Source organism: Pempheris klunzingeri, chromosome 7, assembly GCF_042242105.1.
Source record: "Pempheris klunzingeri isolate RE-2024b chromosome 7, fPemKlu1.hap1, whole genome shotgun sequence".
Lineage (NCBI taxonomy): Eukaryota > Metazoa > Chordata > Actinopteri > Acropomatiformes > Pempheridae > Pempheris > Pempheris klunzingeri.
The window spans coordinates 232,613-258,540 of record NC_092018.1 but is presented as its reverse complement, the minus strand read 5'-3'; the positions used below and the strand labels follow the sequence as shown (position 1 = coordinate 258,540).

Sequence of the window (25,928 nt, the reverse complement as noted above, 5' to 3'; positions counted from 1 at the left end):
ATGATTCCTGTCTTAGTGCATGAACACTAGAAAAGGAGAAACAGACACAGACAAGAGGTGGCTGCATTCATGCAGTCTGACAGAGCAGATGATGGACAGACACGAGATGAAACACAAATGTATGGATGATAATGCAGCTTTTCCTCCTCTGACCACTTACTGTGTATTCTGGCTCTAACACTGATGGACACAGATGCATATTTGTTGGTTTTTTTGTGGCTGAATGGAGACCCTGGGGGGTGGAAGTGAGTTGGGTGTGCGTGCACCATATGTGTTGGTGAAGAGGCCAGACCGAGGTGAGGCCTGCGAGCGCCCGGCGGGCTGAGGCGAGGCTCAGTCTGCATACAGGGGACCAGGAGCAGCCTGTTCTCTGCAGCCCCCCCCCCACTGGACCGAGGGGACGGTCCAATCATTAGTCGCCCTCCTGCCTCTCCGACGCTGCTCGGCCCACATGAGCAGGCTGAGCATATTTATGACATGAGGTTGAGGCCTTATGAGCCATCTGAGCTGCGTTTGTATGGTTCTGAAGGGCACATTTGTACACAGTCCTTCCATGAAGAGCCTGCAGCGTCTCAGTAGCAGCTGACCAGGCTCAGCTTCATGTAGCTCATCATCTGTTTGTACGACACCCCTGACTGGCTTCTCATGGCAGGACATCTGCCTGCAGCAGGTAGCATGACAAAGCAATTTCATTCCAGTGTGTCACAAATTATGTGGAGCTCTGTGATCATTGTGATCAACACTGTGACTCTGAAAAACTCCACAATTAGCTCAACACCCAGTCGACAAGAAACCACAAGTGGCATCAGAGCGTCTGTCTGTGTGGACATGAGACTAATAGATGACATGGATTTCATTTTCCCCAGAGGAAGCGATGCCTCCTTAGATATTTCAGTCAAACCCTGAATGACCATGTGATCCCACTTCAATTTATACTGGTCTGTCCTCTGTCCTCTGTCCTCTGTCCTTTGTCCTTGTGTCCTCTGTCCTCTCTGTCCTCTGTCCTCGTGTCCTCGTGTCCTCGTGTCCTCTGTCCTCGTGTCCTCTGTCCTCTCTGTCCTCTGTCCTCTGTCCTCTCTGTCCTCTGTCCTCTGTCCTCGTGTCCTCGTGTCCTCTGTCCTCTGTCCTCTGTCCTCTCTGTCCTCGTGTCCTCGTGTCCTCTGTCCTCTGTCCTCGTGTCCTCTGTCCTCTGTCCTCGTGTCCTCGTGTCCTCTGTCCTCTCTGTCCTCTGTCCTCGTGTCCTCTGTCCTCTGTCCTTGTGTCCTCTGTCCTCTGTCCTCGTGTCCTCTGTCCTTGTGTCCTCTGTCCTCTGTCCTCATGTCCTCGTGTCCTCTGTCCTCTGTCCTCTCTGTCCTCGTGTCCTCTGTCCTCTGTCCTCGTGTCCTCTGTCCTCTGTCCTCTGTCCTCTGTCCTCGTGTCCTCTCTGTCCTCTGTCCTCTGTCCTCGTGTCCTCGTGTCCTCTCTGTCCTCTGTCCTCGTGTCCTCTGTCCTCTGTCCTCTCTGTCCTCTGTCCTCGTGTCCTCTGTCCTCGTGTCCTCTGTCCTCGTGTCCTCTGTCCTCTCTGTCCTCTGTCCTCGTGTCCTCGTGTCCTCTGTCCTTTGTCCTCTGTCCTCTGTCCTCGTGTCCTCGTGTCCTCGTGTCCTCTGTCCTCGTGTCCTCTGTCCTCTGTCCTCTCTGTCCTCTGTCCTCGTGCCCTCTGTCCTCTGTCCTCGTGTCCTCTGTCCTCTGTCCTCGTGTCCTCTGTCCTCTGTCCTCTGTCCTCGTGTCCTCTGTCCTCTGTCCTCGTGTCCTCTGTCCTCTGTCCTCTCTGTCCTCTGTCCTCTCTGTCCTCTGTCCTCGTGTCCTCTGTCCTCTGTCCTCTCTGTCCTCTGTCCTCTGTCCTCGTGTCCTCTGTCCTCATGTCCTCTCTGTCCTCTGTCCTCTCTGTCCTCTGTCCTCGTGTCCTCTGTCCTCGTGTCCTCTGTCCTCTGTCCTCTGTCCTCGTGTCCTCTGTCCTCTGTCCTCTCTGTCCTCTGTCCTCGTGTCCTCTGTCCTCATGTCCTCTCTGTCCTCTGTCCTCTCTGTCCTCTGTCCTCGTGTCCTCTCTGTCCTCTCTGTCCTCGTGTCCTCTGTCCTGTCTGTCCTCGTGTCCTCTCTGTCCTCTGTCCTCGTGTACTCTGTCCTCGTGTCCTTGTGTCCTCTCTGTCCTCTGTCCTCGTGTCCTTGTGTCCTCTCTGTCCTCTGTCCTCGTGTCCTCTGTCCTCGTGTCCTCGTGTCCTCTGTCCTCGTGTCCTCTGTCTTCGTGTCCTCTGTCCTCGTGTCCTCTCTGTCCTCTGTCCTCGTGTACTCTGTCCTCGTGTCCTTGTGTCCTCTCTGTCCTCTGTCCTCGTGTCCTCGTGTCCTCTGTCCTCGTGTCCTCGTGTCCTCATGTCCTCTGTCCTCGTGTCCTCTGTCTTCGTGTCCTCTGTCCTCGTGTCCTCTGTCCTCTGTCCTCGTGTCCTCTCTGTCCTCGTGTCCTTGTGTCCTCTGTCTTCGTGTTCTCTGTCCTCGTGTCTTCTGTCCTCTGTCCTCGCGTCCTCTGTCCTCATGTCCTCTGTCCTCGTGTCCTCTGTCCTCGTGTCCTCTGTCCTCGTGTCTTCTGTCCTCTGTCCTCGTGTCCTCTGTCCTCATGTCCTCTGTCCTCGTGTCCTCTGTCCTCTGTCCTCGTGTCCTCTCTGCCCTCGTGTTCTCTGTCTTCGTGTCCTCTGTCCTCTGTCCTCGTGTCCTCTCTGCCCTCGTGTTCTCTGTCTTCGTGTCCTCTGTCCTTGTGTCTTCTGTCCTCTGTCCTCGTGTCCTCTGTCCTCTGTCCTCGTGTCTTCTGTCCTCTGTCCTCTGTCCTCGTGTCCTCTGTCCTCATGTCCTCTGTCCTCTGTCCTCGTGTCCTCTTGGTTCCTCACTGACCTGCTGTCGTGTTGCAGGCCGGGATGATCCGCACTGACTCAGACGAATACTTCATTGAGCCTCTGGAGAGGGGTGCTCAGGACCTGGAAGACCAGGGGAGGATCCACGTGGTTTACCGCCGGTCGGCTCTGCTACAGGCCCCCACCGACATGTCTGTGGACTACCAGCTGCAAGGTAGGATGCTGCTGCTTACAGTACTACTGCAGTACTACAGTGCTACTACATTACTACAGTCCTACTACATTACTACAGTGCTACTGCATTTCTACAGTCCTACTGCATAGTCCTACTGCATTACTACAGTGCTACTGCATTACTACAGTCCTACTGCATAGTCCTACTGCATTACTACAGTCCTACTGCATTACTACAGTGCTACTGCATTTCTACAGTCCTACTGCATAGTCCTACTGCATTACTACAGTGCTACTGCATTACTACAGTCCTACTGCATAGTCCTACTGCATTACTACAGTCCTACTGCATTACTACAGTGCTACTGCATTACTACAGTCCTACTGCATTACTACAGTGCTACTACATTACTACAGTCCTACTGCATAGTCCTACTGCATTACTACAGTGCTACTGCATTACTACAGTGCTACTACATTACTACAGTCCTACTGCATTACTACAGTCCTACTGCATAGTCCTACTGCATTACTACAGTGCTACTGCATTACTACAGTCCTACTGCATTACTACAGTCCTACTGCATAGTCCTACTGCATTACTACAGTGCTACTACATTACTACAGTGCTACTGCATTACTACAGTCCTACTGCATAGTCCTACTGCATTACTACAGTGCTACTGCATTACTACAGTCCTACTGCATTACTACAGTCCTACTGCATTACTACAGTGCTACTGCATTACTACAGTACTACTACAGTCCTATTACTGTTACGCTGCCATGGGTGTTGTGTGTAAGTGTGGAGTCTGGTGTTTTAAAGGATCAGTTAACATCCTCACCAGTGTGTTAGAACACCTGTGTGCTCAAATGAGAGTGATATAATGACATCAGCTCCCCATCACAGAGGTCTGTCTGACAGCGAGATGAAGCAGTGAAAATATTCTAAATCCAGTGTCCACTTGATTTGTTTAGCTAGGTCTTTTTTTTTACGTGTCTAAAATCTGTTTTCCGCCCCCCCCCCCCCCACCCATCCACAGCAGCACATTGCTTAGCATCGACCGGCATCTACTGTGGGTAACACACTGACTGTGGAGCAGCTCGTTAAGTGGACTTAATAAGAGCTTTTAAAGTGTCCCCCTGTATATCTGATGCTTGTGCCGCTATCGCAGCTTCTGTTGACCGAAGCGGCGTCAGCGGGGCAGACACGTCGCGACCATGACCACCGTCGGCTGAGTATGAAGTTCGCCAACAATGAACCCAAAGAAAGAGCAAACTATGCTCAAGCCCTCAGCTGCTCACTTTGGAGCTACAAACCTGCAGTTTAGTGTCTGTTTCCCTCCACAGACTGTGAAAATTGCTGTATGAATATTAATTAGTTGTGCAGTTTTGAGCAACCTCAGAGACTCTGGCGATGCTGGCAGCAGTTGTAATCACATGTTATTCATTTAATATCTGAATTCATGAATGGAGATGGAAAATAACCCCGTGTTCATTTCTCAAATAGCTCCAAAGCTTTTAGTGGGCAAATGTATGGAAGCCGGAAGTGTTCAGTACGGAACAGATAAACCATTAGAAATGACTGAAGTCAACTCATTAAGGAAATGCTATCATTCACGCTCAGCATGAGAGAACATTATTGGACATCATTTTTCATTAATATGGACATTTTTATTTGAAAGTGATTTCATAATGATGCTTAGTACTTTGTTTTGTTGTGTGATGATAACTGCCGGCGTTAGCAGCGTTAGCAGAGAACGTCCGTCTGTCTTAATCATCCCAGAGCAGAGTTTCTTTCTGATGACCGTGGGCAGGTTGAAAGCTGAGCCCTGCTAACTGTGAATGAAACGCTGTTCCTGTGATGCTGGGGAATAAACAGGCCAGGACCCCGTCGGTGCTGTTAAAGCTCAGTAAATAGCAGGAGGTGTTGGTTTAGAATAGAATAGGTCCTTTATTAATCCGTCACAGGAAATTACTTTGTCACGGCAGCAGTACAGACAGACACCCCACAGACAACAAACAGCCACCACAAGAACAACACTTAAGGCACAAAAACAACAGTAAAAAAGGAAACGTTATATGAAAATATAACATTTGTAAAATATGTACAATCGAAAATAGAATAATATAACATAAGACTAGTATACGATATAAAAAATAAAAAGAACTGGAAATATAGTAAATATAAGTCAAATACGCTGTGCAAAACTGGCTGGGGGAGAAAAGAGGAGGAAGACAGAGGAAGAGAAATATACATGTATACAGTAGAACATACTATGCACATCATATAAACACTGGGGGGGGGACTTAGGTGGAATCAGTCTGTGGCTGAAGGTGCTCTGACGAGAAGTGGGTGGTTTCTATGTCTGTGTTTACTTGCAGGAGCAGATTCAGAATGGCTGTGGCCCTGGGGAGTCGCCGCTGTGCCCCCCCCCAGACTACATCATTATTATTGCTTTTGTCTCACTCCTGTTTGGTGGACAGTCCTGCTGTCTGTTTGGGGACAACAGGTCCTGTATTTGGGCGTTTTGGGGGGGTGTCAACAGGAAGTATAATGTTGCCATGGAGACAGCCTGTATTTGCTGCTGTGAAGTCAGACGGAGATCATTACAGTGAGCTGAATCAGCTGTCAGCTGGACGTACAGACAGACGGCACTGGATTACTTTGGTCCTGAAGAAAGTTCATTGATGACGGATATCAGAGACAATGACATGCTTGGGGAGTGTAAGTCTCACTGAATCTAAAGACATGTGACTTAGGGTCACACTGAGCTAGAGCCATGAGAGGAAGGAGGGTTTCTGATGTTTCTCATGTTCACCACGACAAACGGTGATCTTCGGTGTATTAATGCAGGTGTGTGTGCGTGCCCACAGGGGACTCTTGTACCATTGTTCACCGACCATCTGTGTGAATAAGCAGCAGTTTGGTCCTGAGAGGGTTAGGGTTAGCTTTCCAAACAGTGAATTAATTTAAGAAACACAAGATTAAAGGTATACTTAATCTGATGTGATACTGACTTTACTCCAGAGCATGTTAGTCCTGAATTTGAGATGTAGTCTTTGTTTTTAACCAGATCCAACCAGGAGCTGAATGAAGTCTGCCATCTTTGGCAAATGATGGCAACCCTAAACTCTTGCAGGTGAATTATTCATTGAGTTGAATTCTTGAAGAGGCAGACAATTAGATTAGCAAAATACTATTATTATATTACTTATTTAATAATATTAAATAAGAAAAATCACATGGAGAAAACACCAACTGGTGACGGACTCAGCCAATCGCTGATAGCCAGTAGTCTCCCAGCTCTACTCTCTGTCAGCTCTCTGGCGGCCCCCTCAGGAGGTTTCAGTCTTTGACCTGCAGCATGTTCATGTTACATGTCTATCTTCTGTGCCCAGATCGAATGAGGAGCACAGTGAGTTAGCTTAGCATTAGCTAAGTGACTTTATTGGCCCTGGAAGTAGTTGCAGAGGTATGATCACATCATGTGGTTTAAGGAGAGGCACACTGTGTTTGCACCTCACTTATTTCCCCTAAATCTCCATGACCAAAGTCATATGCACAACAATTACAGAGTCAGTCAGTAGTGAAGTCCTTCTCAGGCTCAATCACACATTTGAAGGAGATGAGGAAAAGAAAAAGTAATAATGTAGCAATAAGAGCCTGATGGTTCTGGACTGGATGAAGCCTTTGCCAAAGATGCATTTCTCACGGACATGAACTATAAGGTTTATGCACATTTGTATGTAAATTGTAAATTGTTTATGTACATCTTAGCGGGGGAGGGGAGGGGGGAGCACAGACAGTGATCCTTCTAGTGCTGGAGAACAAAGAGTGAGCACGGAGCAGTGTGATCAGGAGCTTTGGTCATCAGCTTTTCTTCGTCCTGACTGACTGACTGCTGATCAGCCAAATAGTCAGAAATGTGAAGCGTCGCATAAACATGTTGTTCCTCCATGCAGAGAGAGAGAGATGGACTCCTGCTGCTCCACTTCGCCCTCTTCTCTAATGTGGCTGACATGAAGCAGCTCAGCTGTGTCCCTTCAGGTGTGTACAGTTTACTGCTGTCAGTCAGGAGGCATCCTGTATGACCATGGTGACGATGTCATGTGTGAGTCTGTAAACATGCACACGTCACCCGGCTGACATTATCATGTCCGTCCACGTGGCTGACACCAGGTGGCCCCACCCTAACAGAGGGCGAGGTACTTCCTGACGATGTGTTGCCTCTCGCTAGAACATAAAAAGACAGTTTTACATGAATTCGTCATTTCTGGCTCTTTCTCATTCTCACAGGTGTTTTTTACTTAAAGCCAAGCTGATGTAAATTTCAGTTTCATTAAACCGACTGACAAACGGGAAAAAGCAGCTGCGACGTGTGAACAGTTAATGTGTTCAGATCGATGGTGGCTGCTGCTGAGGAAGACCTCAGTCTCTTCCTCTTCCTCCCTCCTATCATATGCTGCTTGAACCAATAGTGTCTGTCGCATTGATTTTCCACAGTGTTACTCTGCTCCTTCCTAAAGCTTCATGTCACGTCACACCTTTCCTGACCTTTGCATATCTAATCTCTGAAAGCTCTCCATTCTTCTTGGATCCACTTCAACGATTTTCACGGCATTTCATGTCTTTCACTTTAAACGCTTCATTGACTTTCTCATCTGAGAGGGTCTGATAAACACATCAGTACAGACGTGGTCCTGTGGGCAGGTGGCACCGCTACGTGTGTTTACTGTAGGGGGGGCCTGTGGTGAGCAGCCTCTGATATCTCTGCATTTAATGTCAGTGATACGGAAATGTTTCCTGTGCATGTAGAGCTGCAGCCCAGTGCTCCTGCACACAGTGCTGGATAAGCCAACACTCACAGGAGATCAGACAGGATAGAGGAGGCTGCCGCTCCTCATCTCAGTCATGTGTGTGTGGTTAAGGTGCTGTGTTTGCTCTGCTCCCATTGTCTTCTCTTAATCTGACTCTCAGGCCTCAAACAGGCTGAGGTCAGAGCACCTGGGCAGCTCAGAGGGAGGGGTGGAGCCAGCGTTAAATGGACCCTGGAAGGATCGACAAGCTCTCTGCTGTGGAGACATTAGGAAAACAGAATTCTGTTTCTTCAGGCAACATAAACATTATCTCAGCTTTTATCTCTCCGACTGTGTTTTCACTTTACTACAAGATTAACATGTTTGTCTACAAGGCATGAACACTATTCCCAGTCCAGAGGAGGGACACACACACACACAGACTGTGCTCTTAGTGATGATGGGGGGTTGTTCCAGTGTCGATGCTTATAGGATTCAAACCTCTAATGGCAGAAACAGTCTGAAAAATGGAGCCAAAGATCATCACACAGGGAGAAATAGTTCACACTTCATCCCCTTTACCTCCTCACATACAGTACGTGATGTAAGCTAGCAGCCCAGAACTAACTTCTTTTTTCTATTGAAAACACTGAAGAGAACAGTCAGAGTACCGTCAGAGTACCGTCAGGGTACTGTCAGAGTACTGTGAGGGTACTGTCAGAGTACTGTCAGAGTACCGTCAGAGTACTGTCAGGGTACTGTCAGGGTACCGTCAGAGTACTGTCAGAGTACAGTCAGAGTACCGTCAGGGTACTGTCAGGGAACCGTCAGAGTACCGTCGGAGGACCTGTCGGGGTACTGTCAGGGTATTGTCGGAGTACCGTCAGAGTACCGTCGGAGTACCGTCAGGGTACCGTCGGAGTACCGTCAGAGTACCGTCAGGGTACCGTCAGAGAACTGTCAGAGTACTGTCAGAGTACTGTGAGGGTACTGTCAGAGTACCGTCAGGGTACCGTCAGAGTACTGTCAGAGTACTGTCAGGGTACTGTCAGAGTACTGTCAGAGTACCGTCAGAGTACCGTCGGAGTACTGTCAGAGTACAGTCAGAGTACCGTCAGGGTACTGACAGGGAACCGTCAGAGTACCGTCAGAGTACCGTCAGGGTACTGCGAGGGTACTGTCAGAGTACTGTCAGGGTACTGTCAGAGTACTGTCAGAGTACTGTCAGGGTACTGTCAGGGTACTGTGAGGGTACTGTGAGGGTACTGTCAGAGTACTGTCAGGGTACTGTCAGAGTACTGTCAGGGTACTGTGAGGGTACTGTGAGGGTACTGTCAGAGTACCGTCAGGGTACTGTGAGGGTACTGTCAGAGTACTGTCAGGGTACCGTCAGAGTACCGCCAGAGTACCGTCAGGGTACTGTCAGAGTACCGTCAGGGTACTGTGAGGGTACTGTGAGGGTACTGTCAGAGTACTGTCAGAGTACCATCAGAGTACCGTCAGGGTACCGTGAGGGTACTGTCAGAGTACTGTCAGGGTACTGTGAGGGTACTGTCAGAGTACTGTGAGGGTACTGTCAGAGTTCTGTCAGAGTACTGTCAGGGTACTGTGAGGATACTGTCAGGGTACTGTCAGGGTACTGTGAGGGTACTGTCAGGGTACTGCGAGGGTACTGTCAGGGTACTGTGAGGGTACTGTCAGAGTACTGTGAGAGTACTGTGAGGGTACTGTGAGGGTACTGTCAGAGTACTGTCAGAGTACCGTGAGGGTACTGTCAGAGTACTGTCAGGGTACTGTGAGGGTACTGTCAGAGTTCTGTCAGAGTACTGTGAGGGTACTGTGAGGGTACTGTCAGAGTACTGTGAGGGTACTGTCAGAGTACTGTCAGGGTACTGTCAGAGTACTGTCAGAGTACTGTGAGGGTACTGTCAGAGTAGAGTAGTGTGAGGGTACTGTCAGAGTTCTGTCAGAGTACTGTGAGGGTACTGCGAGGGTACTGCGAGGGTACTGCGAGGGTACTGTCAGGGTACTGTGAGGGTACTGTCAGAGTACTGTGAGAGTACTGTCAGAGTACTGTGAGGGTACTGTGAGGATACTGTCAGAGTACTGTCAGGGTACTACCAGAGCACTGTCAGGGTACTGTCAGAGTACTGTGAGGGTACTGTGAGGGCACCGTCAGGGTACTGTCAGAGTACTGTGAGGGTACTGTCAGAGTACTGTGAGAGTACCGTCAGAGTACTGTCAGGGTACTGTCAGAGTACCGTGAGGGTACCGTCAGAGTACCGTCAGAGTACTGTCAGAGTACTGTGAGGGTACCGTCAGGGTACCGTCAGGGTACAGTCAGAGTACTGTCAGAGTACTGTCAGGGTACCGTCAGGGTACTGTCAGAGTACAGTCAGAGTACCGTCAGGGTACTGTCAGGGAACCGTCAGAGTACCGTCAGAGTACTGTCGGAGTACCGTCAGGGTACTGTCAGGGTATTGTGAGGGTACTGTCAGAGTACCATCGGAGTACTGTCAGAGTACCGTCACGGTACTGTCAGGGTACTGTCAGAGAACTGTCAGAGTACTGTCAGAGTACTGTGAGGGTACCGTCAGAGTACCGTCAGTACTGTCAGAGTACTGTCAGGGTACTGTCAGAGTACTGTCAGAGTACCGTCAGAGTACTGTGAGGGTACCGTCAGAGTACCGTCAGTACTGTCAGAGTACTGTCAGGGTACTGTCAGAGTACCGTCAGAGTACCGTCAGAACTGTCAGAGTACTGTCAGGGTACTGTCAGAGTACTGTGAGGGTACCGTCAGAGTGCCGTCAGTACTGTCAGAGTACTGTCAGGGTACTGTCAGAGTACTGTCAGAGTACCGTCAGAGTACCGTCGGAGTACTGTCAGAGTACAGTCAGAGTACCGTCAGGGTACTGTCAGGGAACCGTCAGAGTACTGTCAGAGTACTGTCGGAGTACCGTCAGGGTACTGTCAGGGAACCGTCAGAGTACCGTCAGAGTACTGGATCAGTCAGCTGTATTAATAGTAGTTGTAGAACTGTAGATTAAAATCTCATTGATGACCTCCAGCAATTAATGCTTCCCGGTACCAAAGGTTAACAGTTTCTACTCACGGAGTCGAACCTCTATCTGTAACCAACAGACTAAGCTGCTCAATGGCCAAAAGAATGTAGATGCTAACTGTGTAACCGCTGATCATCATTTACTGTCACCATGACAACTGTCTAAGGTTTGGAAAGGCTTCCTCACAGACAGAAGTCATCTCAGCAGCAGGTGCTTTCAGTTATGTCACATGGAGACTTCTCATCCATGTTGGCTTCAAAGTTTAGACTGAAAAGAAAAGGAAACGAAACGATCTCAGTCTAATCGTCTTTATAGTGTTGAAGTCTGTGTCTTGTGTGCTTTGCCTCTGACTGGAAGATCTGCAGGAAACTGGCTGCCCCGGGTCTAATTCCATAGTTTAATCGCTGTACCTGATGCAGCAGTCCTATATCAGTGTTTGTTTTTAATGAACGTCAGTGTTCCACCTCATTCTAGAGGTGCTGGATGGGGCTGAGGTCAGGACAGTCAAGTTCTTCCGCACCAGTTTAAGAAAACCAGATCCTGGAGCTGCACAGAGTCTTGTTGAAACAGGAGATCAGCCATATGTGTTTTCCAGCATGGTTTTTGATTAGGGCCAACTTTCAGCTGAAAGTGAAGGAGGATTCTCAACTTTTGTTAAGGTCACCTCGGCTGTGGGAACTGAGCCTCTCCTGTAGCCGAGCATTAGCCTGCTGTTTGTGGATCAACGTTCTGAGTAAATAATTCTCAACATCTTCGCTTAATTTCACAATTTTAACAATTGAGTTTGTAGAAATGGGATTCTGCTGACACTCCTGCAAGTCAAACAGCCACGAGCATTTTCTGTTTTCCTATAAAACAAATTCCTGTGATATGAGATGCCAAAGAAAGCAAACAAAATCCAGAGAACTACACAAAGAAAGGTGCTAATAATCATCCAGAACATTGTTTCTTTGTAGAGCTCCACTGGATCAACAGCTTGATCCATGGAGGAGATTTTTATCTGAAAAGCTTCTTACACACCGTAATGTTGTCCGCTGTTTAAAGTCTCACTAGGGACTCAGTTTATATGATTATTGTTTATGTCCTGGTATTTTTAAAGGAGGTAGCAGGCAATAATATTTTATGGAATGGTGCATACTTCTGATCTTTTAGACTGCCAAAGGTTCCACTCACCTCTAAAATATTATAGGGTTTAAAGTTACTTCTTGTTTTATTTATTTTAGAGTGTTTCACCTGCATGTCGACAGTTTTCTACTCCGGCTACATATGTGTATATGGAGTATCAGTGGGATAAACTAATCCGTTTGAATATCACACTAATGTATTCGCAGAGGATGAATTACACCACAAACAGTCATGCTGGATTAGGATTAGGCACTTCCTGTATGCAGGATGTGCAGATTCAAACCAGTGGATTACTGAGAAAACCTTCCAAACGTGATGGTTCATGGTTTCATCAGCGTCTTTGTCCTTTGATTTCAGTGTGGATTTAAGGATGCTTGTCCTCGGTGGACCTCAGTGAAAGTGATGTTTCCAGACAGTAAGATTCACGCTGAAACTAAAAGAGTTATCTCTCCAAATTGCAAAGCCAGAGTTTAACACAAATCACATTTGTGCTGCACTTAAAGGGAAACATGTACATGGAGCTGCCCATGAAGATCATGTGATATGATCAAAAGCTCCAGAACAGCCACTAAGTGGACCTTGTGGTGTAATTGTTTGCTCAGCCAAATGAAAGTAGTGTCAATACTTTCCTGCCAGAAGTCAGATTCCCACCTGACACACCAACAGAAGAGCAGAGATGCTGTTTGTCAGCCAACAGATGAAGACGTGCCTGGAATCAGAAAGTGAACTGGGACCGAGGGTTGATGGTAAACTGACATGTCAGCCTGGTCAGTGTTATTTTTTCCCTCCATGGAGGAAGAGGAGACAGAGACACCCAGGGGGGGTATGTATGCTGTACAATACTCATTCAATCCTCACACTCTGGTCCAGGTTTGTGCCAACTGAATCATTCTGCTGAAAGGACTGTAGTTGATGGCGTCACCCACACAGAGGGCGGAGCGGACGGGGTTCTGGTGCCCAGTGCGTCCTGACCCGTGTGGCCACTGCTGGCGTCTCTCTCTGCCAATACAGCAGCACCGATGGGTTGGACATCCACAGAAAAAGTGGTGAAGTCTGATGTTCTGTTAATTACAAAGAAAATGCTCACATTTGAGAAACTGGAACATGGAACGTTTTTGATCTTTATTCCTCATAAATTCCTCAAACGATTAACTGATTATTGATATGAGCACTGTCGACTAGGGGTTGGCTCACTGAGAATACAGGCTTGACATGTCCCCACACACTGAAACATGGAGCCCACACACACACCCTGCTGACAGGTGTGTGTGTGTGATCCCAGATGTGATCCCATGTGATCTCCGGTGAACTGGCCTGACGCCCGGTTTTACTTCCACATGGGGGTGAGAGCAGAGTGGGACACTAGCGAGAGGCTTCGTGTCTGAGAGCATGTCGATGTCACTGCCTCTTTGGGGAGACAGAGGAAGGAAACAGACGGAGAGAGATCCTCGAGACGAAGGAAAAAGGGATTTCAGTTGGTCACACAGATGTGTTAAGCAGAGTGGGAGCTGGCAGACTGGGGAGGAATTTGGTGAGCTGGCAGGAATGAAAAACATTGAAGGGAAAAAGAGCCAAAAAAGCTAAAGAATCGTCTGTAGTGAATATTCCAGCTAGAATTTGCCTGAAAATCTGATCTGGCACTTCACTTGGCAGCAGACGGCTGGCGGGAGTGAGATGTCTTCAGCGCTGCCAAGCTGCTTACTGTTGTAATTATGAAACTATTCACTATTGCACCAAAGAACTGACCAGTGCAGCTGGAGCAGAGACTTGTCTCTGAACTGTTCGGTGCTGATTGGATGTAAACCCTCCTCTGTCTCCGCCTGTGAGCCCCGCACAGTCCAGGCCAGAGGAAATGTATGCAGAGCACATTTCGCTGGCCCATCACAGCTGCTCAGAAATTGATTAGAGTTTATTCAGGTAATTATTTCTTATATGAGGCTCCTTGGATTGTCTGGGCAGAGGTAAATGGATGACTTAAGCTGCTCGGTGAATGTGTGCAATGCAAAGTAGGGCGCAGCTGACTGCCAGCATGCGTGCTCAGCAAAGCGTTACCTGAAAGAAAAGGCCGGAGCGAGGTGCCTGTGTGCTTCATGCTTTCTGTGGAGGCTGAATCAACAGAGTCGCTCCTCCTCTCAGATTCCTTTGATTTCCAGAAGAAAAGGCTTCACAAAAGCCTCCAGAGGTCTGTGTGGAAGCCAGGATGTCGATGAGAGATGAATTGTGTTGGACCATCTTCCAGGTGAAGCAGACGGAGGTTTTCAGCCACAGTGAGGTTTGGAACATCTTGTCCGTTGCTGGATGTGGGAGAGATGGTGCTCTGTGATACTGACGATCGTAACCTCAAGATAAGTCACAAGACAGTGAACTTGTGACGGTCAGCAGTTATATTCCTGACAGTGGCCCATCTACAGGAACTCTGTCTGCCACGCCGAGAGCCTCTGGTGAAGGCAGGAAAGCCTCCTCTGATATTTAGACCTCTGAAGTCCGTGTGGCTACTAGAGCACACGAAGTTGGCGGTTTTCCTTTGGGATTGTGGGTAACAGATATGTTTGAGGTGGGCTGTGCTGATCAGCTCTCATGGCGGGTCTGCTCCGGTTTCATCACAGTGAGCAACCACCATCTGCTTTTTTGTTTTTCGTTCTTTTCATTGAATCGCTTCTGCCATGCAGGTTATGATTTCACCGGTTTTGGAGGAGAAAGGAACACAGATCTACTTTTTGCTAATAATGACTTTTAGCGTCATTTATAACGACTCCTGACATGTGACATCAGCACAGTGACAGCTGACACTGACACACATGTAATGGTACTGTGATAGAGATGATGTACTGCAATGGTATTACTGAGTACTCAGTCAGGAAGTACCTACATGTAAGTACTTGTACACTTGTACACACAGTGACCTCTGAGACTTCACCTGCTGTAGCAGTTTAGTTTAGTGGCCACGTTCATGCCAGAATATCTCCAGCTCAACACGGCCACCGTGTAGCAGCTGTCGGGGATGAGGAGGCCCACAGGGGCCCGTTAGACGCTGTGCTTGTGTCCTGAGCACAGCTGCACTGTAGTCACAGAGCAGCTAGTGTCAGTCTGTCTGTGCTATCTTGAGTTTAATTCCAAAGGTATAGCCACAGTTTGTGCAGAAACATGCTGTGTATGAGATCTAATACATTCTGTCACAACACAGGAAGCCCAAACAGCCTGTGGACTGACTGACTGCTCAGCTTTCTGTGGTGAACAGTTGTGTGCGGACGTCTTGTGATAACAGCAAAGAAATGCCCAGAGGAAGCCAAAGGCTTCTCTTATCTCACATTGCAGTTGTCCTTTGACTTCCTCCCTCCTTTACCTGCTCTCAGACCACGGACTGTCTGTAAGTGATCACGGTGACACCACCCACTGGTTTGTGGACCACCATTGTAACTTGGAGTTTGGCATTTTGGCCATCGCCATCTTGGTTTTTTATAGCCAGAAATGACCATATTTGTATGACAGGGTGGAGCTAGCATGCTAGTTTGGTTAGCAGGCTCTTCAGCATCGGATTCACTGTTCAGAACCTGAGGACACCGACACTTCTTTACACAGACTGATACCGACCAATCAGAGGACGCTTCTTTATAGACTGATACCGACCAATCAGAGGACGCTTCTTTACACAGACTGATACCGACCAATCAGAGGACGCTTCTTTATAGACTGATACCGACCAATCAGAGGACGCTTCTTTACACAGACTGATACCGACCAATCAGAGGACGCTTCTTTATAGACTGATACCGACCAATCAGAGGACGCTTCTTTACAGACTGATACCGACCAATCAGAGGACGCTTCTTTATAGACTGATACCGACCAATCAGAGGACGCTTCTTTACAGACTGATACCGACCAATCAGAGGACGCTTCTTTACACAGACTGATACCGACCAATCAGAGGACGCTTCTTTACAGACTGATACCGACCAATCAGAGGACGCTTCTTTATACAGACTGATACCGACCAATCAGAGGACGCTTCGTTATAGACTGATACCGACCAATCAGAGGACGCTTCTTTATAGACTGATACCGACCAATCAGAGGACGCTTCTTTATAGACTGATACCGACCAATCAGAGGACGCTTCTTTATAGACTGATACCGACCAATCAGAGGACGCTTCTTTATAGACTGATACCGACCAATCAGAGGACGCTTCTTTATGCAGACTGATACTGACCAATCAGAGGACGCTTCTTTATGCAGACTGATACCGACCAATCAGAGGACGCTTCTTTATGCAGACTGATACCGACCAATCAGAGGACGCTTCTTTATGCAGACTGATACCGACCAATCAGAGGACGCTTCTTTATAGACTGATACCGACCAATCAGAGGACGCTTCTTTATAGACTGATACCGACCAATCAGAGGACGCTTCTTTATAGACTGATACTGACCAATCAGAGGACGCTTCTTTATGCAGACTGATACCGACCAATCAGAGGACGCTTCTTTATGCAGACTGATACCGACCAATCAGAGGACGCTTCTTTATGCAGACTGATACCGACCAATCAGAGGACGCTTCTTTATAGACTGATACCGACCAATCAGAGGACGCTTCTTTATAGACTGATACCGACCAATCAGAGGACGCTTCTTTATAGACTGATACTGACCAATCAGAGGACGCTTCTTTATGCAGACTGATACCGACCAATCAGAGGACGCTTCTTTATACAGACTGATACCGACCAATCAGAGGACGCTTCTTTATAGACTGATACTGACCAATCAGAGGACGCTTCTTTATGCAGACTGATACCGACCAATCAGAGGACGCTTCTTTATAGACTGATACCGACCAATCAGAGGACGCTTCTTTATAGACTGATACTGACCAATCAGAGGACGCTTCTTTATGCAGACTGATACCGACCAATCAGAGGACGCTTCTTTATACAGACTGATACCGACCAATCAGAGGACGCTTCTTTATGCAGACTGATACCGACCAATCAGAGGACGCTTCTTTATGCAGACTGATACCGACCAATCAGAGGACGCTTCTTTATGCAGACTGATACTGACCAATCAGAGGACGCTTCTTTATGCAGACTGATACCGACCAATCAGAGGACGCTTCGTTATAGACTGATACCGACCAATCAGAGGACGCTTCTTTATGCAGACTGATACCGACCAATCAGAGGAAGCTTCTTTATGCAGACTGATACCGACCAATCAGAGGACGCTTCTTTATACAGACTGATAAAAACTCACTACTGTGTGTGTGTGTGTGTGTGTGTGTGTGTGTGTGTGTGTGTGAAGAGATAAACTGAGAACAACAACATACAAAGTAAATAAGTGTCTGATGAAACTGTGTCTGATGTTTCTACTTTTCCTCATATTCTCCACGATGCTCGGTGCCTTCAGAAGTATGAACCCTGAGAGCGTCTGATGATTTCTTTCCATTTGAAACCTGGTGATAATTAGCGGCTGTGGCCCGGGCCAAGGATCTGAAGCATGGCTGGAAAAGACCTTGGAAGCATTGAGCAATATTTTGAATCACGAAACGCTCGTTTGTGTTCTCTCCTGTGATTCATCAGGTTGTTTTCCACAAGTCACATGGCAGCTGGAATGAGCATCTCTGTCTTCTTTCCATCCAGTCTGCCTTCTAGTCAGAGCCACATTCTTCACATTCCTGCTGCTTGTTGTGATGCTTCATCACTGTGTCCTTCTCACAGAGCAACTCATCAACTTGACAGAGGAGATCCACGACTACAGCTGCTGTTTAGCGTTCTCCAGTATTGCAGCGCTTAGGTTTTCATCACCCGACTCAAATGTCTTTGTGTAAGAAGCTGCAATAACCGTGTCCTCATGAGTGGAAATGACACGATACACATGAGAGGAAAAGGACGACATGCGTCTCCTGAGTAGCTGTTGTGAGTGTTTCTGATCCACCTCCTATAAATATTCTTCCTTCTGTAGCTCTTCAGCCTGCAGAGCCCGTCTTTGTTGTTACAGCATTCACATTCGTAGAATAGAAGTGCCTGTGGTAGTGCCCCATGGCTGTGGTAAAGGAACATTACGTACTCTTGTCTCTTATTGACTCCTCTCTTATCCACGCCGCTCTTCACTGCAGGATGCTGCTGGGACCATACGTACCGTATGACGATCGTTTCATGTTCTGCTCTGCTGTTTATTTGGTTGTGTGGTAAATCACTTTTCTTACATAGATATCATGGAGGACAGTGAAGGTCACACAGAACACACTGACTGAGATAGAACCAGGAGCTCAGACCTAAACCAGGATCAGCTTCTGTCAAAGGGATGAGGTTGGGGGATGAAGAGCGTGACAGAAAACCGTCCTCTGTAATTATACCACAGAGCCATCCTACAACACTAACCCGTCTAACACCCCTGAAGGTACAGAACATGTGCTGTGTCGTGGTGCAAATGCACCATTGTCATGAAGTACCTGGGGCCTGTAAACAGCGTGAGGGATCTTTACTAAAAGATTTCAGCCTCATATCCGTCTAACACGCCCCCATTCAGCCACCTTTTCCAGCTGTGGTGCTGATGGAATCATTATGTCTAGTTATGTAATTATGTATATTAATTATTGTAAGTAACGTGTCAAATTAAGTGAAATTAAATGTGTGAAAAGCATCATCTTACGTTTAATGATTCCCCCTCTGCTTCACATAGAAATGCTCTGTTTCACTACTAAACCCAGCAACTGTGCAGGTGAGACGTCTGGCTGGACTTTAACCTCCTCATCAGCCAATCAGGACGAGCCCTGCAGGGAGATCACAGTGATGCCATCATATTAGTTGTACATTTAATGTCTTCAGTCAGTCAGATTATGACTTTATAGGCTGTAAAATGAACTAGAAGTAGAGAGCTCCTCAGTCAGTAAAATGTGTTACTTTAAAACTTTTTAATCTGCATCTGGATCCAGATTGAAGTAAGTCGTCCTGATGGTCTGACCCTCAAACTGTTATCATAGTTTATTCAGTAGTTTGAAAGACAGGAGGAAAAACAGGCTTGGTTCCCCCTCTTCCATCACTCCAAACGTTGTGGTCAGTTTTCAGTGTCTGTATTCTGTCGGTTGTGTTGGAGAGGCTGGAAACAGTTTGTCACTTTCCACATTGGGTTGTTTGTGCTTTGAGAGAAAGGAAAAAAATGGATGCAGGTCACCAAACTATACTGAACTCCCTGAAAGGAAATACAGTGAGCATTTCTTCCTAAAAGGCAGTGTGTGCCCCTCCATGAATGAAGCCAAAGTTTCGCTGCATGTTGTAGCCGAGCGATGGCAACAAGGCCGACCGTTGTGCTCCTCTGCTCTCCGCCTCAGCTCCACACAGGCTGCACATTCTGCTCATTCTGGTTCTCAGCAGCACGACAACAGATAAGCTCGTTCACAACACACACTCTCTCTCCGAGTGTAAACAGGAAGCAGCTTCAGGTTAAAGGAATAGTTCAACTTGTTTGATTTCTTACTAAAAGTGAGGTTAGAAGATGGAAATCGCTCATGCTCGTTAAAGTGTGAAGATTGAGCTAGGCCACGGTTAGCATAGCTTAGCATAAAGACTGGAAACAGACGGAGACAGCTAGCCTGGCTCTGTCAAACACCTGTGTAACTTGGGTTGAGCGGCTCCATCTCACAGTAGAAGTTCAGGCCACCTTACGGCACCACGTCGCCCCTCCAGCTGTGGGTCTGTAGGTCTCTCTTTGCTCCCCATCCTGCTCCTTTGAAGGAGCTCTGGTTAGAGCAGTGTGATACCCTTCGCCTCTCAGATATCAGCAGAGCTAAATGTGTCGGCGACCTGTAATGACCATGTGTGGCAGCAGAGGTCACCGCTCTTCTAAAGTTACATGGTCCTGCTTTTAAGGACCGGTCTGTCTCCCTCCCTGACTTCATTAACGTTATATTAGTGTTTTCCAAGGTATTTGCTGGCTGACACCAGGAGCAACTTGGGTTTGAACTTGGAAGGTGGGCATCGACCCACCATCCCTGTGATCAACAGACGCCCCGCTCTACCTCCTGAGCCACAGCCGCCCATAAAGTGAAGTACTTAAGTCCTTCTGTGCTCCTGTCAGGTCACAGTGTTGGCAGACTCAATGGGCGAGCACAGCTCGTAATTCTGATTTCTTAATGTCAGAAGTGTTTCTGAGCGGTCAAACATTTTCACATCCAGAGAACTTTAAGGTGCTCTTGAAGTTAAAAAGAAGTCACAAAAAAGAAAATAGTTCTCAGGTTTATGGACAAAACAAAGAGAAATGGTTTAATGACTTAAATCTCAGGAACCAGCTGGTGTTTTGAACAATTATGGCCCATCAAAATAATGATCTTTAATTAGCTGTTTCTCCTTTTCTGCATCCTGTAAGTGTTTCTAAAGTCAAGTCTCAGGTCTGTCAGTGCAAGCTTCAAATAAAGTCTGAAATTCTTCTTCTTCTGAAAGTCCAAGTAAAGGCGTCATATGCACAAGTCAAGCTGCAGGACTTCCACGTCTCTGAATCCTGACAGTTAAAGTGATTCGGCATGTGGACATTTGTCTATCAAAGCTAACTGAAGAATAATTCCAGCACATTATGTCTTATTATTGTGAATTTGGTCATTGGTTCCATCAGGTATAATAACTGAGAGGAAGTTGAAGGAGAAAAGAAATGGGAGCATTGAGACGATGAACAAAGCTCTGAGAATGGATCGGCTCGTTGACATCTCAATAATGTTCAGTTCTTCTGGGATTTTATTCGGTTTTACCTCATATTTCAGTGTTTTTGCTTTCTAGTCCTTTGTCAGGTCGAGTCTGTAGGGAATCCAGGTCTCAGCAATCACATCTCAAGTCCGAGTCAAGTCCAGGTCTCAGTCCTAAAGCTCAGATTCAGAACCAGTAGTACAAGGACACTTTCCTAACAAAACAAATAGTGTAGAGCTACACTCAAAAGTTATTGCCTTTATTGATTACTCAGACAATTCATTTTTCCAATTATTGATTAGTTGTGTTGTTTATAAAATATCCATGGCGACATCTGCAATGTCCCAAACCCAAATGAATTCACTGTTCTATGAACGAAGAGTACACCCAGCAAATATCCATGTTTAAGAGGCTGGATGAGTCTGTTTTTGACCCTTTTGCTGAAAAATGCCTTGAATGACTAAATGTCACAACTGTTTTCAAATAAGGTCAAAATGCCGCCCCTTGCCTCACCATGAGGCAGTAGAACTACCAGATTTCTCCAAGCCAATCAGCGACAATCAGGCTACATGACAGACCGGCAAGAAACCATATATGGTGACTTCACTGACTCTGATTTTCACCATAAAATTGAATTTTTTTTTGAAAAACTCACAAAAGTAAAAAAGTCTTGTAATGAGCACCAGTGATGGTCTAGGGTTGAAACTGTGAATTTCTAAGTATTTCAATGAGTGCTCTATAAAGGGTTAATAATATAGTGTTTAATGCTGAGATGGCTGTAGAAGCTCTGAGTTAACTCAACTCTGCATGTGTGAGATGAGGAGGTTTTCATCAATCACTTCTTATTGTAATTGTCGATATTGAATGTGCAGCAGTTAATGTGTGGTCAGATTAATGTTATCGATCAGGTCATCACTGGTCTGCTACTGAAATGGAAACACAGTGTACTCAGAACCAGAACCAGACTCAGGACCAGACTCAGGACCAGACTCAGGACCAGGCTCAGGACCAGGCTCAGGACCAGGCTCAGAACCAGGCTCAGAACCAGGCTCAGGTCCAGACTCAGGTCCAGGCTCAGGACCAGGCTCAGAGCCAGGCTCAGAGCCAGGCTCAGAGCCAGGCTCAGGTCCAGACTCAGGACCAGGCTCAGAACCAGGCTCAGAACCAGGCTCAGGTCCAGACTCAGGTCCAGACTCAGGACCAGGCTCAGAACCAGGCTCAGAACCAGGCTAAGGACCAGGCTCAGGACCAGGCTCAGGACCAGGCTCAGAGCCAGGCTCAGAGCCAGGCTCAGAGCCAGGCTCAGAACCAGACTCAGGTCCAGGCTCAGGTCCAGGCTCAGAACCAGACTCAGGTCCAGGCTCAGGTCCAGGCTCAGGTCCAGGCTCAGAACCAGACTCAGAACCAGACTCAGGTCCAGGCTCAGAACCAGGCTCAGAACCAGACTCAGAACCAGACTCAGGTCCAGGCTCAGGTCCAGGCTCAGGTCCAGGCTCAGGTCCAGGCTCAGGACCAGACTCAGGACCAGACTCAGGACCAGACTCTGTGCCATTTTGTGTAGTAAAATGTTTTTCGGCACTTGTACCTCCACAGGAAACCTTCTATCTCAGGTGTGCCTGCTGAGTCCAGCTCAGTGTGCTACAGATCACTGCAGCAGAGGCTCTGCTGCTCTGATATTTATTTGATGTCAGAAGGGTAATTTTCCGGTTTTACCCGCTGACCATCATTTTCATACTAAAGAGGGTTGGGGCATAACTACACACATTATGTTCCTGCAGGGTGATACAGCTGCTGATACAGCTGCTGATACAGCTGACGATACAGCTGACGATACAGCTGATATTACAGCTGCTGATACAGCTGCTGATACAGCTGACGATACAGCTGACGATACAGCTGACGATACAGCTGCTGATACAGCTGACGATACAGCTGCTGTTACAGCTGACGATACAGCTGCTGATACAGCTGATGTTACAGCTGCTGTTACAGCTGATGTTACAGCTGACGATACAGCTGACGATACAGCTGACGATACAGCTGCTGATACAGCTGACGATACAGCTGCTGATACAGCTGACGATACAGCTGCTGATACAGCTGACGATACAGCTGACGATACAGCTGACGATACAGCTGCTGATACAGCTGCTGATACAGCTGACGATACAGCTGACGATACAGCTGACTATACAGCTGACGATACAGCTGCTGATACAGCTGCTGATACAGCTGCTGATACAGCTGACGATACAGCTGCTGATACAGCTGCTGATACAGCTGACGATACAGCTGACGATACAGCTGACGATACAGCTGACGATACAGCTGACGATACAGCTGCTGATACAGCTGCTGATACAGCTGACGATACAGCTGCTGATACAGCTGCTGTTACAGCTGACGATACAGCTGACGATACAGCTGACGATACAGCTGCTGATACAGCTGCTGATACAGCTGACGATACAGCTGACGATACAGCTGACTATACAGCTGACGATACAGCTGCTGATACAGCTGCTGATACAGCTGCTGATACAGCTGACGATACAGCTGATGTTACAGCTGACGATACAGCTGCTGATACAGCTGACGATACAGCTGCTGATACAGCTGCTGATACAGCTGACGATACAGCTGCTGATACAGCTGCTGATACAGCTGCTGATACAGCTGCTGATACAGCTGACGATACAGCTGCTGATACAGCTGCTGATACAGCTGCTGTTACAGCTGACGATACAGCTGACGATACAGCTGATGTTACAGCTGCTGATACAGCTGCTGATACAGCTGCTGATACAGCTGCTGATACAGCTGACGATACAGCTGACGATACAGCTGACGATACAGCTGCTGATACAGCTGACGATACAGCTGCTGATACAGCTGCTGATACAGCTGCTGTTACAGCTGATGATACAGCTGACGATACAGCTGATGTTACAGCTGACGATACAGCTGCTGATACAGCTGACGATACAGCTGACGATACAGCTGACGATACAGCTGACGATACAGCTGCTGATACAGCTGACGATACAGCTGTTGATACAGCTGCTGTTCAAAGTTTGATGTTAATCCCAGTTGTGTTTTACTTGCACTAACGTAATAGTCTCTGTGTTTGGATTAGCCTGTTGGGGTGTCACATGTAAGAACATTATTCTGAAGGGGCACAGGATACACACACCAGTTATACCACAAGATTTCAGAATGGCGATTCCTGGGATGTGTCACAGAGAGTGGCTTCAGAAAAAACACAAACACGGAGGTGGAGGGTCTCCGCGGCCAGCAGTGGGCACAAGGCTCACCCCCCTCCTGCCGTCCCTTGATGCCAAAGGTCACCTTAAATTATCACTTTTCCTTTCACTTGTCAGCATTTCAAATTGAAAGTGAAGTCCTCATTGGAATCAAGGAGACTCGACCCAATCTGGAACATTAAGACTCTGTAAAGTCTGAAAACCCGTTACGCTGCAGGATTGTTTGGGCAGATCGACCCGGTTTTACCCCAGTGTGGGGCAAGCAAACACTACAGCTGGCAGACCAGAGCGACGTTAGCATTCCGCAGTTTCTCTCTGCTGTTGTTCTCCAGAGGAAAAGCATTTGTCAATGTAAAAGGGGTGATTAGTGCCTCTGAACAATCTTCTCTTGGACAGGAATGTTTGTAAAGTGCTTCGTACTTGGCATGTGAAGCCCATTTAAAAGCGCTGATGGTAGTTTGGTCTGTGTGTCTTGTTTCTACATTAGTCTTTATACGTGCTACACAGATGAGTTACACATTAAAATTGTCCTTTGGTTTCCTTTCCATAGTATGTGATGACGAGGTGCAGCAGTCTTCACCTTCGACAAGCTTTTTAGGGAATATTGCTATCGTTTACTTTTACAATGAAAGACTCAGTCAACGAAGCCAAGGCTTAGAAATCATTAGTAATGCTTTAATATAAGGCCCAGTGGGAGCACAAGTGTTGGCTTCAATTTTATGCCTACAGCTCCCCATGAACCCGTTAATAGTGGTTCAGACGCTTGGGGTGGGCCACAGAGAATGCACGTAGACACAAGCGCAGCTTTTACAGCCTCCACCACACTTCGACACAGGCCCTCAGACCGGTGTGGTGTCTCTTCCATGTAAAATGCTTCGGCCTGCATCTTTCCTCCTGTTGCGGTGCTCTGCTGGTAATTAAACTGCTGCTGTCACCGCTCATTTTCCACTCTATTGAGACAGAAGGAAGAAATGGCTGAAACAATATTGCCAAAGTCATCAAATCCAGTGTAATTATGCAGGTTTCATTCACCCTGGGGAGCCAAACATTCCCCGCCATGACAAGTGGAACATTGCCAGCATTAAACCAGCTGCAGCTCCAGAACACCTCGGCACCACACGGCCCAAATGATGAAGCTAGAAATGTTGGATGATTTGTATTCTACATAAAGCACCTGATTGCAGGCCGTCATTCACCGCCCTGTGAAACCCATACCTAGCTCCAAGCAGGAAGAATCTGTCAGCAACAACAGAACAAACATTATTCAAAGCAGCTGTAAAATGGGATGTCAATCGACTGAGATTTGAGGCATTAATGGCTTTGGTCACACGTTTTCTTGGATGGCCTATTATGGGAGCGTTTGGTGTTTCACATAAAGAAGTGTGGGGCGAAAAGAAATGCCTGATCAGCAGCATGTTGCCTGCAAACAGCCGCCACACGTGATTAAAACATGGAGCTCACAAGGTGAGCAGCAGGCACACTGTTGGCTGCCCGTGATCTATCAGTGTAATCAGCAAATAAACAATGAAACATGTTTCAGAAAATACATCTGCACACGCACAGGCGACAACTTCAGCTTTCTTTTTTGATAACAGCTGGAACATTTTAGCAAATGAGCGCCATTAAAACTCAAGCAGCTCCATGGATGTACAGAAAGCCCCTGCTGTGTTTCTGAGACACAACACACCATGAAAGTCAGACAGGTTCTGTACTTATAAACAGTTTTATGTTACATGATGTACATTTATTTACGTTTTATTCAAAATGTTCATCAGCTTCATCACACAAGCTGAACTGCTTCACGTGAATCAGAGACACTGAGTAAATCACACTGAATCTGTAAAGATGTTTCCCTCAGGCCTCGACTTTCGGCGGTTTACGGATGAGACCTCTTGTCTTTTGCTCTTGTCACTTTGTTTAAGGACACAAAGGCCAAATGCCG

At 47.3% G+C, this 25,928-nt stretch overlaps 1 protein-coding gene across 1 annotated transcript in view; it reads left to right on the top strand.

Moving 5' to 3' along the window:
- adamts3 (ADAM metallopeptidase with thrombospondin type 1 motif, 3) overlaps positions 1 to 25,928 on the top strand; it is a 116,980-nt gene that overhangs the window by 29,115 nt on the left and 61,937 nt on the right. Inside the window, exon 6 of the mRNA XM_070833297.1 lies at positions 2,937 to 3,093. Within this exon, the coding sequence (XP_070689398.1) occupies positions 2,937 to 3,093 (157 nt within the window). The remainder of the gene's footprint in view (positions 1 to 2,936; positions 3,094 to 25,928) is intronic.